The 15,267-nt window shown below is 43.4% G+C and overlaps 1 protein-coding gene across 7 annotated transcripts in view; it reads right to left on the bottom strand.

Annotated features, from left to right (window-relative positions):
- igsf9ba (immunoglobulin superfamily, member 9Ba) overlaps nt 1-7,015 on the bottom strand; it is a 51,870-nt gene extending 44,855 nt beyond the window's left edge. For all 7 annotated transcript variants that reach the window (XR_003411473.3, XM_035534294.2, XM_081700163.1 and 4 more), the window contains exon 1: nt 6,745-7,015. Coding sequence is in view for 6 of the 7 variants with exons in the window: in XM_035534294.2 (XP_035390187.1) it covers nt 6,745-6,808 (64 nt within the window). In the remaining variant the exon portion in view is untranslated. The remainder of the gene's footprint in view (nt 1-6,744) is intronic.
- Between the last annotated feature and the right edge of the window lie 8,252 nt (nt 7,016-15,267).

Raw genomic sequence — 15,267 nt, 5'->3', positions numbered from 1 at the left:
GCCATTTGGCATTGGTCTCGGGGCCACGGCCTGATAGGCTGGCGCTCTGGGAGTTGCACCTTTGGGGAGGGGCTCTGTCACGGTAAACCTCCCGAACACCTCTGTGTGTGTGTGTGTGTGTGTGTGTGTGTGTGTGTGTGTGTGTGTGTGTGTTCATCACAGTGGCCACGCCCTCCCTGTGTCTCACACCTGTTCCTCATTGTGTCATTAGCATACATGTATAAAAGTCTATCGTTTACGCGTTTGTGTTGTTTGATCAAGATAGTTTGCGTGCTACGCCTTTGTTGTGTTGTGTACAAATAAATATGTGTTTGTTTAACGTTACTCGTCCCTGCATAATGCTTAGCCTCCTAACGTCACATCAAGATATAGGTATATATCTCATACATACAATAAATACGTGTTGTTACAAAAAAGAATATCTAAAATGTCAGTGTTTAAACCAGAATAGATGAGCACAGTAATGAATTATACAAGAAGATTAATTATAAACAAAGTAAGGCATTAAAAAACCTAGAAAAAGCTTAATGTCAGATTCTTCACTGAGACCATATGGAGACCATATAGTATATACCATACAGTAGTCAGCGTATAAACCATACAGTAGTCAGGGTATATACCATACAGTTGTCAGAGTATATACCATACAGTATTCAAGGTATATACCATACAGTACTCAGAGTATATACCATACAGTATTCAGGGTATATACCATACAGTTGTCAGAGTATATGCCATACAGTATTCAGGGTATATACCATACAGTACTCAGAGTATATACCATACAGTACTCAGAGAATTTATCATAAAGAATTCAGGGTATATACCATATCAGTGATATCTCCATTTTCTCTATACCTACGTATGTAAGCACGTTAACATTGTGGCCATCACGTTTTGAGCTGTGATAGGATTGTGTTCTGCTCTAATGTTGCATCGACGTTGCCTGATCCAAATGCATCTAGATCTCAGAGTGTTCCTTACATAAGTTAGTCTACGCGGGCAGCAAATCAAAAAGATCACATGCATCCTGCACAGAAGCCTTAATGACTTACATCTATATGTAAATGCTCACTGGGCAGATTCTGCACACCTGTAATTACCAGATGGGTTATCGAGTATCACCGGCAGCACGTCGCAGGGAGCAGCGCGGAGCTAATCCTACGCGGTTCTATCACAGCTCACTTCAAACGCATAGGCCGCAATGTCTTTGTAGCCGAGGAAGACCGTAGAAGTGGTAATGCAGTACTATCATTAAGACACTTTAATAAACAGAGCTTGAGGTATATTGTACAGATGTTTGTTCTCTTTCTGAAGTGCCTATTTGGTGTCCTGAAAACTCTGGTGGGATGTGGGACTCTTTGGGATTTCTGTGTTCAAAACCTTTCTTAACCACTTAGCGAAGTTCTGATCGGCTCTAAAGCAATTCTGCACATTTCATTTAGTTTTCTCTGTATTCAGCAAATAAGAAACAAAGCAATCTGTTTCTTTGTCCATTTACACCAGCTGAGGGGTGTAGACATCATAAACGCTTTATCTGATGAATGCATGAAGAATATATTTGTTATATATTCATATCACTCTTCTGATGAGTAATTCAGGCCTTTCGCCCACAATATTAACATGCAAAGTGAATGTGGAGCAGAACACGGAGCATGCTTGACCTGTCACCTCACCACGACACAACTGAGTCTCATCACCAGCCGGGGCACTCAGACACAATAGGCAATCAGGCGAGGCGAGAAGCAGAGGTGGACCCCTCAAGGTCGCAGGGCCACACGGACCATTGATGAAGCTGTAATTGAACGCCAGCCTGAGTTTGGCAAAGGTCACTTCACAGGGAGTCACTGGTTAGATCAGTGCCATGCAGAAGACAAACAGGCACGCATGAGAATTACAGACCGGAGGGGGCAGGGACTGCATGGCCAGTCCAGCAGGTCTGTGCAGTCAAACAGGTCTGTGCAGCCAGGCGGGTACGCGCAACTGGGCAGGTCTGTGCAGCTCGGCAGGTCTGCGAAGTGGGGGCACCTCAGCTGTTCGACCTTCACATGCAGCAAAGATGGAACAAAATACGCAGTTTATGACGACACCTGTTGATTGCCACGTGGATCGCCACAGCCCAGCAGGATTCGAACGTGCTAAGCACTCCAAAACTGTGGCTGTTTAATGCATGGGGCACGCTCTCTTCAAAGCTTCTGCTTTATTCAGCTGAACCAAAGCCTTTCAATGTTGCATCATCAAAGTTACAACAGTTGCCGAACACATCCCCCTAAGTCCAGTACGGGGCATGAAAAACAAAGAGAAGGAGAAAAGGAAGCAAGTGGACCGGAACCGAGACCTCCGGGACACCAGATGGTCACCCGCTTCTTTGGAAACACAAGACGCGGTCACTTTAACAGGGTCATAGGAGCACGTCTGACAGAGTACGCCCCACAATTGCCCCATCGCCCCACGCCATCTGGAGCCTGGTGTCACTTCCCAATCTGGTCCAGACTCTCACAGCATTGTACACTGAATGGTCTTTCCCGGTGCTAGAGAGAATTTTCAGCACTATTGCCTCTTTTACACAGCTAAAAACTGCAATTGCAATATAATAAAAAGTGCTAGTTATTCAGAGTGAAATGCTATGCAACAGCGATATGAGAGGCAGTGCACATGGCAGATCGTTCCAGACAGGACACACGTCTCCCTCTCTAGAATTCATACAGAGGCGTTTGATTACACATCGGGCTCAATCTGATGACAGTGGAGAAAACAACACGTTCTCAGCAGGAAATACCATCTTAATGGAAAACAAAACAGTGGACTGGCAGCCTTCTCTACATTCGTATGACAAGTCTCAGCAGACCCTCACTGCAGTCCACTCCTCAGTAACGTCCTCTGACGTAGCTTGAAAAAGAATGTTTCCAACCCTGTGTAGGTAGCTAGTAGCTTCCCTGTATGACCGCACCTTGTGGAGTGTTTCAGGTGGGCAAGTACCGTCTAAAGTTGTACTATCACTCAGAAATAAGGCATTCGTCATAGCGTCTCACCAGAACCAAGCCAAGCATTTACATTTTGGCATTTATCTGACGCTTTTATCCAAAGCAAGTTACAATTATGACTGATTACGACTTGAGCAATTGAGGGTTAAGGGTCTTGCTCAGGGGCCAAAAAGTGGGAACTTGGCACTGGTAGGGCTTGAACCAGCAACCTTCCAATTACAAATCAAGTACATTAACCACAAAGATAGCACTGCCAGGCAAGTGACACGTCCTGTGGAAAATGAACTGGATGCACGCGATCACCAGTCACCTCTTCCTGCACCGGAAGAGCCGACCTACACAGCCCACAGCAGTGTTAATATGAACCAGTTTAACAAGGACTGTCCAGAGGTTAGCAGCTCCCGCCGAGCGCACGGGACAGTGACCTGGACTCTGGAAGCATCCTGCTGAATATTTAATGGCCCTGTAGGAGAGGGCGTGGGCTGAGTTGACATGGCTCCAGCTGACGGAGGGCCGGGAGAGACAGGCTGTAAGGTGAGACGACGAGAGGATGTAGAGGGCGGGAGAGTGGGGGAGGGTGGAGTAGTGGGGTGGCTGCGTGCCTGACCCTGGCAGGAGCTCCTGCGCAGCTCCGCTCGGACTGCCCCGGGTGCCACAGTGCACCCTGCTGAGCCACACTAACCAGCAAACATTCAGACTGGCCCCACCCACAAATGTTGCCTTGATCACTGGGGCGGGGGGGCTGGGATTTTTTATGAGTTTCTCCAATGTTAGGATGGGTAACATGGAGCTCCTGGTGGCTGACTGTTGAGTTTGATTGGTTCATTCTTCCAGACAGACCCCACAGCTGCTCATCCCTAAGCTAGAATTGGGCTTTTTAGTTGAGTAGGGTGTTTGCTAATGAATCTAAACTCTGGACACAGCAGAGATGTATGACAAAAAAGCAAAGCACTACACTCTGCTTGAAGCAGGCTAAGCAGAGTGTTCATGTGTCCATCGTTCGGAAGGCCACAGGTCAGTCAGACGCAGCTTGGAAAGCTGGAGGAGGAGAAGCCTTAGCCAGCAGTCAGGGGTCTGTGCCAAGACCCTTCCCTCAGTCCACTAATGGGGCATGGCTCAGACCTCTGCCCATGCATCCCCTTATTATCCACCACACATACAGCTACATTACTGTCACAGCACTCCATGGTCATGGGTGTTCAGTAAGTCAGTCAACCACCAGGGCCATCAAGCATGTTGTGTTCCCACTGCATTACTTGGATATTATGTTTTTCATATAATGGCATGTGTAAGTATATAGGCCTGGTTTCTGTTAATAATATGGTCATTTAAATTGTTTTTACAGAGGCAATGGGTGAAAATCTTGCAAAGCAAATATGATCAGCTATAAAAGTTCAGCAACACTAGGTTATCTATTGCTGTTCCACTCTTCAACCCTATCAACCTAATGGCTTTTATGAAGGACCGGCTCACTGATGTCAAAAAAACATTTTCAAACTCTTAGTTTATAATTCAAGTTTGCTGATAATCTGCTATACAAAATACCTTAAAAGAAATTTCTGCAATTTCAGAAAAGGAAAAAAAAACAATTGTTCTATACTTTCGCTTTACCATAATATGACTGAAACAAACAGAACCCTGGGAATCACGAACATGTCATTAGAATATCAGTTACCTTTTAAAAAAAGAAATCTTTCTAAAAAACAATTGATTTTTATAGAGATTTCTAACCGCCGCCATTATCAGCTGGGCCACTCTGATCACAAAAGATGGAGCACACAGAGTAAGCTAAGCCTGTGGCCCCATGGCTGTGGAACCAGCCCAGTACAAAGCCCGTTCCAGTCTGTGCAGTCGGAAGCTTTTAAACACAGATGGCAGCATTTCTTATTTCTAGAGGACATTTCATCAAATTGCAATCAAAAATGTATTAGAAATTAGAAGTGTTTTTGCAAAAATCCATGATTGCTCTCCAAATGTCTAAGCATATGGATGTCACCCAATCAGATCTTTCAGAAAAATTGCGCTGGACAGAATTACTGTTGCCGTTATTGCCCTTATTTGCATATTTGAAACTTCCCAGCTTGTGATGAAATCAATTTTCACCTTGACTGCCTCAGCTGAGTTTGTAGCACATACACCCTCCCACAGTCCCACACTTGTCAGGTGCTCCCGGACTCAGTGAAATCAGCACTTTTTCTTTTAACTTTTGTATTATTCAATATGCACATTAAAATTAACTGAGCGCTTTGACAGGCTGTACAGGTACATAACCACAGATTTCTTCATGGTGGCCTCTGAAATTACTTTGCCAATTACAAGAGCTCAAAGTATGTCAAGTGTGAGGTTCTAATTCAGGTGATGAGTGTGAGGTTCAAATTCACTCTGAGCAAACACCTCACTGTCTCTTAGTGCTACTTAATGTCTGGTGTTCTAGAGACAGCTTAGTCTCTCATCTGTTGATGAGCAGCAAGCCTGTAGTGGCTATTTTCACAACAGTGGGTTCAGATGTTGAGTAGGTGTGTAAGGGGTTTTATGTTTGTGTAAGGGGTTTTATGAGTTAAGTAATCACATTTCAGCGGCCACAAACCCCTTTGATGCATAAGGAGTAAGTAAAATACTGGGATTTGAGCAGAGACAATACCTGCGGTTTTTCTTTGTTGTTGAAGACCTGAAGTGAAAACTGTTTTTTTCAGGCAACACACCTAGTCTTCACACAGATAGTGAGACAGTCTACATTGTGCATACAGTCTAATGGCAACGTCCTTATAAATCGGTATAACCCTCGCGCAGTGGGCTTTAAATAGAAGGAAGATTTAGTACTATAATAATTACAAACTCAGCATGTACGAGATTAAGTATTTAACGAGTTCGAACTCTTTACCAAACCTCCCATTCAGCCCATAGTCTAATTATATAGACTCCAGATTCAACCTCGCAATTAGCGCTTCCCAGTGGCGATGGAACGACCCCTCCTTCTGGATACGGAAGGGAATGCAAGGTTAAATAAGTCCATTGGTCAACAGGCTTGTGCACAATAGCGAATATCCATGACTCGGAAATAGGCTGATGTCCGTCCTAAATACGGCCACGGCGCCAGCAGTCATGGCAAACAGACTAGCTCCAGCAGCCAATGGCGACCAAGCGCTGCGCAAGGCAGGACATCGTTGCTTTCACCATCGCGTCCGTAGTAAGGAAACAGCGTGGAAGCGAGATTGCCGGAGTAAATACCAGCAGCCAGACCATCGCGTGTCCCTCGGCTACTCCCTTAATGCGATGCACGCCCCTTTTCTGCAAATTGGAATTCATATGTGGCTCCTCACTGGACGATCTTTCATCCGTGATAGGCTATTACAGTGCGTTTCACGGTGACATTTTCATTTAATATTATTAACCAACAGAATGACAATGATGATCGATTGATGGCGAACGGTTTTAATAGAACATAAAATCCTCTTGGAGCCGTTTGTCATCAAAGAAGAGGCGGGCAAGAGTCTATTCTGCACGTTGGTAACCGCGAGTACAACGGTTATACGCCTTGTGTCTGGCCATCGCTCATGGCCTGGCACGAGACAATACGAATATTCCACGCGAATAGGCTGCTTTGAACTTTTATTCAAACGCTGGTTTTAGGAAAAATAAAAGAGATCCCCACATCGGCACAGGTTTTCAAACATGCCATTCGGCAGAACAGAAAAACCCAGCACGGCGTGATAATGCGATTCCTTAAAAAGACAAATTGATATACTGCACTTCAACTCACCTTGAGCTGACGTTCCTCGGGTGCTGAATACACTTGCTATCAAAGTGGCCACATACCAAATCATAGTACTATTGCCAACCAGAAATAATAGCTCAAAGTGCCCCTTTCAATAATTTGCTCATATTCGATTTCCTCGCACCGCTCCGTTTCCGCTCGACGCCCTGGTACTCATGTCCTGCGCTCGATCCTTTCAGCGTTTTCCCTCATTCTCTCCCCAGCCCGTTCCTCCTATGGCATCCTTCCCCTCATGCACAGCGCACCTTCACCAGCGCGTTTGTGGAAGACGGAGATGTTCTCAAGTGCAAAGTGAAACCAAGTGTGGGAATTTGGCCACTGGGTCCGCCTCCACCGCCGCGTTATTGGCTGGTGGCGCGAGGCTTTGGGGCGTATATTGGTTAATCATCCGCCCCCTGCTAGTAAAACGGCACGGCACACGCGCTTATTCAAGGTGAGTTGGAGCGTGCTAGTACAACCGCAGTATCATGCGCATTGACAGACTCAACTCCGCACCTTTCTGTGGTTCCCGTTTTGTCTCCGTTTGCAGACGGACCGCCGCTGTATTTTGTGTAACAGGCCACTGTGCGGAGGACGCGCGCGCTCGACTGCTCTCATCACACTGCCAGCAAACTTCTGTCGCTCACCAAAAAGGTTCAGTGCCAGACAACGAGATTTAAAGGGTGTGGCGCGCTATTCCACTGGCACGGCACGGTACATTCTGTTTTGACACCAAATGCACCGGAGCTGCACCAGTCAGTAGCGCACCACGCGCTCGCCATTTGTCACTAGGCATCTCACATATTAGTTTTATACTTCATACTCACTGGGAGAGACTAAAAGTACAGCATGGTTGAACATTTTCTTGTTCTTTAAAGAAGATTCTGACTGTCCCATCTGGAAAACGAGAGCCTGATTTAACTAGAGTGTTAATTCATGACACGGTTGGTCTTTGTGCTGCGCTGAATCCACAGGGGAACGGTCCAATGAGAAAGAGCTGATCAAGGATAATGACTGCTTAGGAAAAAAAAAGGCCAATCACAAAGTGTTTTCTGCACTCTTGTTTTGATTGCCACTTTTGTCAGCAGGGGATTCTTAGTGTCACAATGTCATCTACACATCACACTAATTGTTCCTAATTGGAGAGCATTAGAATACAATATATTTGCAAATACAGATAACACAAAAAGGTTTGGCTAGGATGCAACCAGTGTAATGACACAAACTATTATAAATGATAAAGATGTGTAATAATGAGGTGTTCCAGCAAACATGAGCGTAACTGGACAAAGAGGCTTTTTTCCAGATGTCTTCTGGGCTTCTCTGCAGGAGAGTGCAAGACGGTAGGACTGTGACTCAAATACAGATCGGACATTTTCTTCCAGCAAGAGTGTGGCACACGTTTGTACTTTCTGTGCCACCAAGGGACATCACCAAATCCAGTCAGCATTTAGCAGATGAACACACCCCTCCATGCAGCTGTAACCATACCCATTCATACTGGAGCCTTAATGAATCCCTGGAAACACAATTATACAAACAAACTGCAATATGTGAACCATTTTCTTAAGTGGTGGCAAATATTTATATAGTGAGAGGGTGAATTAGACCTGAGCCATAGAAGCTTCACCGAGGATGGTTTTTAATTACATAGTTATCCAGTCCTTTGAGTTTGGACTGTTTCCATGTTCCTTTAGTTCAAGACATTATAGCACTACTTGCCATGGTACCCATTGCCATGGTACCCATTGCCATGGTACCCATCCTCAGGTTCTGGTATTTTTGAAGATTATGGAAAACCTTTCATAATGTAGTGACAAACCACAGGGTTAATTCATTTCAGCATGTAAGATGTAATTTGTGTTTGAAAGATGAAATTGTAATAGCTGTTAGAGAAATATCTGTTAAAAATGTGGACATAAAACTGAGTTTAAAAATGAGTTAACCAGTTAATTAATAAGGAGTTAACTAACTCTCTGCAGTAGTTGGTATCTCTGTTCTGCATGCCTTGCTAGGGCTAGATGGGTGGACGTAATTCACTGAAGGGCTGAGTGCAAGTTCCCACCCTTCCACAGGCGTGCTGTCCTCCAGGGATGTGCTCTGCTCCACAGACGTGCTCTCTCACCAAAGTGCCACTCAACTTCAGAGAGGCTGACACATCACCTACTGACCAGAGACCAGAGCATCTCTCCAGACCCTCTGGGGAAATAATGCCCCATTGATATTATTGTGGGTATAAGCATGGTTTCCCTTACACACATACCTTAATGGCAGTTACCCCAGTTTCAGGGGTGACATGCTTGGGTTAATCAGGGTGCAGTCAGTTCTGCAGAACAAGCTGCAGACACAAATAATCATGCTAAAGGAAAAAGGAAGATGACCTGGAGAATAGGCCAGTCAAATCACAGTGGAGGTGATTTTTTAATACAAAATAAGTGAACCAATGTCACAGTGCTGCGTGATCTTTTTAAGACGTCATCTGTCATGGTCAAAGTGCCAGCATACAACGGCTTCAGTGCATGTAATCCCTTCAGAACACCACCAAGAAAACACATGTTCACACACACGCACGCACACACGCACGCACACACGCATGCACACACACACATACACACACACAAACCTTCACCACCACCACACAAGATACACATATACAGAGCTGGAGGTTAAAATTAAATAATCTTTTCCAAATGCTGACTGAACTTTTTAGTGCCTGGTTATTGATTTTGCCCCATGCGTAGTGCAAAATCAGCAAGCATACACTAAATCTTCAGCGGTAGAGTTCTACTCTCTACTAGTCCAAGCTGAAGAGCATTCCCTATTTTCCATTCCATAACCGGAGATACACATGACCTTGAATGCGACTTCCCATCAAGTCCTTGACTTAAGGCTCCAGAATAACTTACAATTTTGGTGGCTCCTTAACTGCCTAGATTCCCTACGTCTTTGGCAAAGTGTGCTTGGATTGCCCTTCGCCTTTCTGCCTTCTGCATTTATCCTCTAGTGCACTGGATGTTGAAACTTGGGTCCTTGGAACCCTCCTTCTCTCAGAAGTTACAAGGCTGCCCAGTGATTCCAGGAAAATACCCATTTCTATTGCTTTTGAAGGGGAAAAACACCTCCCTTTTCAGCTGCAATTCTGAGTTTGAGGTCTGTCAGCCTGAGCTTCATCCGCTGTGCTATCTGCACCTACACCCAGAGTGTTCGTTGGTGTTCACAGTTCAAGCGCAAAGTTGCAACGCTATGACTCTTTATGCCAGACAGAAATGCAGCTCTGAGACATAACCTACTCATGCCAGATGTGCTTTTCCTCCACCAGGCATTTTACACCCACATTACACAGGCATTGACTGATGTGTGTCATTCAAGTCCAGCACACAGTGGTGGAGCTGTGCGCAACGTTATTTAGTTTATGCCCACATAAATTCTGTCTTTGTCAAAACATCCATAAGCAGCTTGCAGTTCCTTTGATAGATGGTAGTAAGCTCAATATAATTCAACTCAAACTGAAGTGCTAACAGTCTCTGTTTCGCACCTCAGACTCATAAAACAGTGAAAGGACACTGGAGCTCTGACAGATGCATGGCATTCCAGCAGAGAGGGCATCTATAGGTGCAGCTTTGGCTGCACACACAGCTCCTACTAACCTTGACGGGCACAGTCTGGCCCGCAGCACGGAGGCACACTGCACGATGCTGCCAGCTGTTACCAACTCTGTGTGGAAATGCCCAAAACCTGCACCTGATCACTCAGTGAACCACAGATAAGCAGAGACCATACTCCTTACTCTTTAAAGGAGCAATAAGTCATTTTTACCACCAAACAGTAGCAAACGGTATATAGGAAAGTTATTTTTATATTTTTAAAATTGTTCTGGAAAGTGCAGCCGCCCCCCTGTCAGTAAGGAGGTGGTCATGTTTAAAACAGATTTAGCACAGAATCTTTGAAACATCTAGGCCACTAGGTGTCAGTCCAAATACTGTTTCATAACATGAAGAAGAATCATTGGAAAAATTACTTATTGCTCCTTTAAACTTTAATATCATGTGAATGAGCAGCAGTGCTGTGGAAAGACAGAGATTGAAACATTAGCGCTTCAGGACTGTGTAGAATTACTTAGCGTTCTTCTGACACAGAAAGAATTTAGCAACGAATCAGACTATCTATACGTTTGCAATCCAATGCTATCTTATGTCCCAGCTTAACCCCCCCCCCCCCCCAAAAAAAAGTCATATCTTTAACGTAATTGTGAAGGTATTTGTAACTTCCATCACCAAACGATCAATAATTGTAGAGGGTCTGAGCCACACTGCAAAACTGCACAGATGTCAAGCCCCCACAAGCTCATCTCTTTCAATGTCACAGACCACTGAACAGGTGGCAAATAGCTTTTCAGGGGCTCAAATACTGACTAATGTACTTCCAATAAGGAGGAGCCCTATTTGCAACTGGCCATTCGTTGTCATTATGCCAACAATACAGCAGATTATAGAGTGGTCAAAGACCATTAGAATAGCTTACTTGCATTACTCATTTACACTGCAAGGACCTGCCAGTGAGTCTATAGTCACATCCCTTGCCTTTATAACTATATGACTTTCATGTAGTTGCTGAAATGACCATACCTTAATAACTGAACATACATTAATGGATATATCTTAATAACTGAACATACAGTTTAGCTCAAATTCACTGTGGGATATGTTAAGGGATATGTTAAGGGATATGTTAGAAGTTATGACAGATAGGAGGGTCTGAGCTTTCAAACTGAATCACATTAAAAAAAGACACAGAACACATATTCTCCATAAGTATGTCTCTCACAAACAACATTTAAAATGCCATATCACCATCACTGTATTTCTCTCTCTGCATATATTTAAGCTTCTATCTTTGACTTGCTTTGTACTTTAAGAATAACAGGGGTTTTTGCTATTTTGTTTTGCTTGTTAAGCTCTTGTGTGTGTATTTCAATTAATTAAAAAAAATTAGCCCTCTGTACAGTATTACAAAAAAAGAACTCAGCAAGTAATGCAGAGGTAATTAATACAGGAAATGTGTAATTGTGCTGGTGTTAATATTTTTTATTGTAATGAAATGCATTATAGCATAATGTATATTGAGATTATCACACATATCATATTTTAGTTTAGAGTTTATTTCACAGGTGAACTGTTACTACTGCACTCTAAAAGAGCTCCTTAAGTAGTTGAGCTAAGGAAAAATATACCCTGTTACCAGGCAACCGAACACACCAGGAAACATGTGGTGAAGTATTAACTACCTCCCAAATCAGTGGTATATTGGAATAAGACTAATAGTATGGCAAATTAAATCTGGTACCATTTTGATCTTCTCCACATTATTTACAGCTGGGGGGATAATCTTTGGCACAAGGAGTGAGAATAGCATTAGGTCTAGTATTAAACAAACACTCCACCATCTCTATGGGATTGTTACTGGACCTCGATATGTGCCTGGTTCACACTGTCCCCTGCATGGCCCTCACAGGAACTGGAATAGGACAGCCCAAATACCCATAACTACATCTACATTCCACTTTCTCCACTAATGATGCATCTCATAATAAACCAGCTGTGTTAATGACACTGTCCAGCCGTGCTCATGACTCGGGTCTCTTTGAAGAACGGAGCGCACAATCCTGGACACCAGGAGCTGTGATTAGATTCTTAGCAGTGCCACAGATGCGCATGGCCTGGTAAACAGAGCTATGCATCAGTCCTGTATTTTTTCTTAATGGTAACCTCCACTGTCACATGATTGTTTGTGTGTAGAATAAAACCATTTTGTTGGTGATCCAGGTTTGTGTCACACCTTTCCAAGTAATTATTTTTGCCCGCCAAAGCATCTGAGAAATGGTTGCTATGGTTTCATGTTGATATTGTGCTCCCATGAAGAGATGCCATCCAGCAGCAGTCAGAATTGCCTCTAAATCCATTTGGGCTCTTAAGATCCTCAAAATATTTTTTGAATGTCCTGAATGTGAAGAAAAGCTTTCAAACTGAGGTCTTTCTCGACAGCTCCGCTCCCTTTTCTGTTAGGGCAACCTGAAGAGACCTTGCTGGCCACAGACGGAGCAGGCTGCCCTGGTGCTTGCATGTGGACATGCCAATGCAGAAACCGGGGGCAAATATCGGGGTTGTCTCCTCTGTAATGCTAGCACTGGCCATGCATCCATCTCCTTCTGACACCCGCACAGACATACTTCTATTATTTTCCCCTCGTTCACTCCACGAGCATTAAACGAAAATCTCAGGGGCACAGATGAAGCTGCACGTACAGAGACGGGGGATGAGGGACCACGACCCCAGCAGGAAACGCCTCTCCATCTGCTGACTTAAAGAGCGTTTCACCCCAGGCTTCCATTTTACGGGTGTCACTCTTCGGTGAAGACCCGTTGCATTACTGCGGATCCCAGTAAAGGCCCTAGAAAAGGAGGAGAATCCCGAGAGCTGAATGAAGCCAACATGTGAATGCTTCCAATGTTTCCATCTTTTCTAATGCTAACGTTTAGTCACAGTCATAGACTAATACAGTCATAGTCCATTCCCAGTGCGGTAGAGCTGTGACGTTTTTGTCTCTCTTTGTCTCTGTCGCACATTAATGATGCCTGATTAGCTGGAATGTTTCTTAGGTAGAGAGAACCTCTAGCACCAGTTGCACTGAACACAGCCTCTTAGGCACATGCTTTATGTGTGGTAAATCTTACAGCTTGGACCACACGCTCTGACCCTGTACCTGAGCTGCACACTACACCTTTGCATTGCTTTGCACTCCCTCTCACTTTCTTAAGTCAGCAATCATGCTTTCTACAGAGCAATTACCATACAGAAGATGAATGTTAATGTGCTCTTTGACTCATATAATACGTATTAGGGCTGAAACGACATGCAGCACTGTCAGCACAACCAGGCCCCACTCTGTGTCCCATCAAACCAGCAAAAGGGACTAATGGAGTGTGATTTGGTGCACTTTGCTTTGACAGTCAATATATATGAAGCTGTACGTTTATTAGAGCCAATGGGGAGAGGGTTTGAGGGTTCGACAGTTTACACAGTTTAACCACTTCATACTCTGGACAGCTGAAATGACATGCGAGTCATAGATCATGCTTTTAATTCAACAGTGAAGTCCTTTTCTGATCCCATTACACAGAGCTGACTGATATGTGATATGAATGTTTGTCCTGGCGTGCTGATTAGAACCTATGTGCAGGTTCTTTTTTATTGTAGTGGTTCACAGAATTACATGCCCTACACTCATTCAGAGTAATTCAGTGTACAACAAACTACCTGTTCCCACCATGTCAGTCCTACAAAGCCAAGTGATGCCGAAAACAAGTTGAAATCAATAGAAAGTGAAAAACTTGAATACCATTAATAGAAAACATTAGCCCCATTATATTTTAGAATGTTTAATAATTCTACATACTAAAGTTTACAATTACACCCAAGCTTATTATACACTAATAATGTCAGATTTTGTGTTTTGAAAACATTAATATTGGCTAATGCATTAATTTATTTTCAAAGACAAACAGATCAAGTTTGGAGCAATGTTTTGAAAATGCACAATATTAGTTAATGATCAGTAGCTAACAAAGAAACATAGAAGTCCTTAATTGTCTGATTTAATCAACTAAAATAGATGTTTCTCTTTTTTCAGTCCATTTCATCTGGCTAGAGAAGGCTGTGAACTCCCAGCTGAACTTCCAGCTGTTGCCTCTATATACATCAGTCGATCCCACTAAAGAATTTAAGATTCTTTAAATTCACATTTAAGTTCAAACCCTGCACGGTACCTTTTTAAACTTCTCCCTTCTGGTATTTTATGTAGAACATCTCGGCTCCATGACAGCACCCACCTTTCTGTTAAAACTCCACTGTACAGTTTTACCAAATTCTAATAATCTTGTTTTTCTATGCTTTTAGCAAAGTTGTAACGTTTTGTAAATGACCAATTGTTAGATGTATGTTTGAGCAGTTAACTGAAATAACTTTCTCCCAGTTAAGCACTGACTGATATGACTGAAAGCGTTGAAATCTGAAATGTGAATTTTTCAACCTGAACACCTTCAGCCTTCTGAGCAGACTACAGTAGTCCTACATATTTAAGCCGCTCTCGTTAGTTTATTAATCAAAGAATATGTAGGGTTTCCAAGTGTCATTTTGCTATCAAACAGTGACATCTGGTGCTTGGATCTAGGATTTTATATTCTTTCATGCATGGCCGTGCAGGCTATCAACATTTCAATTACAGTAAAATGCCTTTATCCTGTTAGACTATAGACTATGGGATCAGTACTAACAGCCTATTATTTCTTGCGCACAGATGTTGCATAACAAGCTTTTAACAGACTTCATTAATAATCTTTTTTTTCTAAATAAAACTCTTGTTTAAATATAGACGTAATTTTTAAGAATCTGAATTTTCATACTAATCCTTTTTGCGAGAACGCCTACCGGAAGTGGGCTTGCGTGTCTCTTCCGCGCTGGTGTCCTTGTAGCT

This window comes from Electrophorus electricus, chromosome 17 (genome assembly GCF_041902795.1).
Source record: "Electrophorus electricus isolate QZ-2024a chromosome 17, ASM4190279v1, whole genome shotgun sequence".
Taxonomy (NCBI): Eukaryota; Metazoa; Chordata; class Actinopteri; order Gymnotiformes; family Gymnotidae; genus Electrophorus; species Electrophorus electricus.
This window is presented reverse-complemented; position numbering and strand designations above follow the sequence as displayed.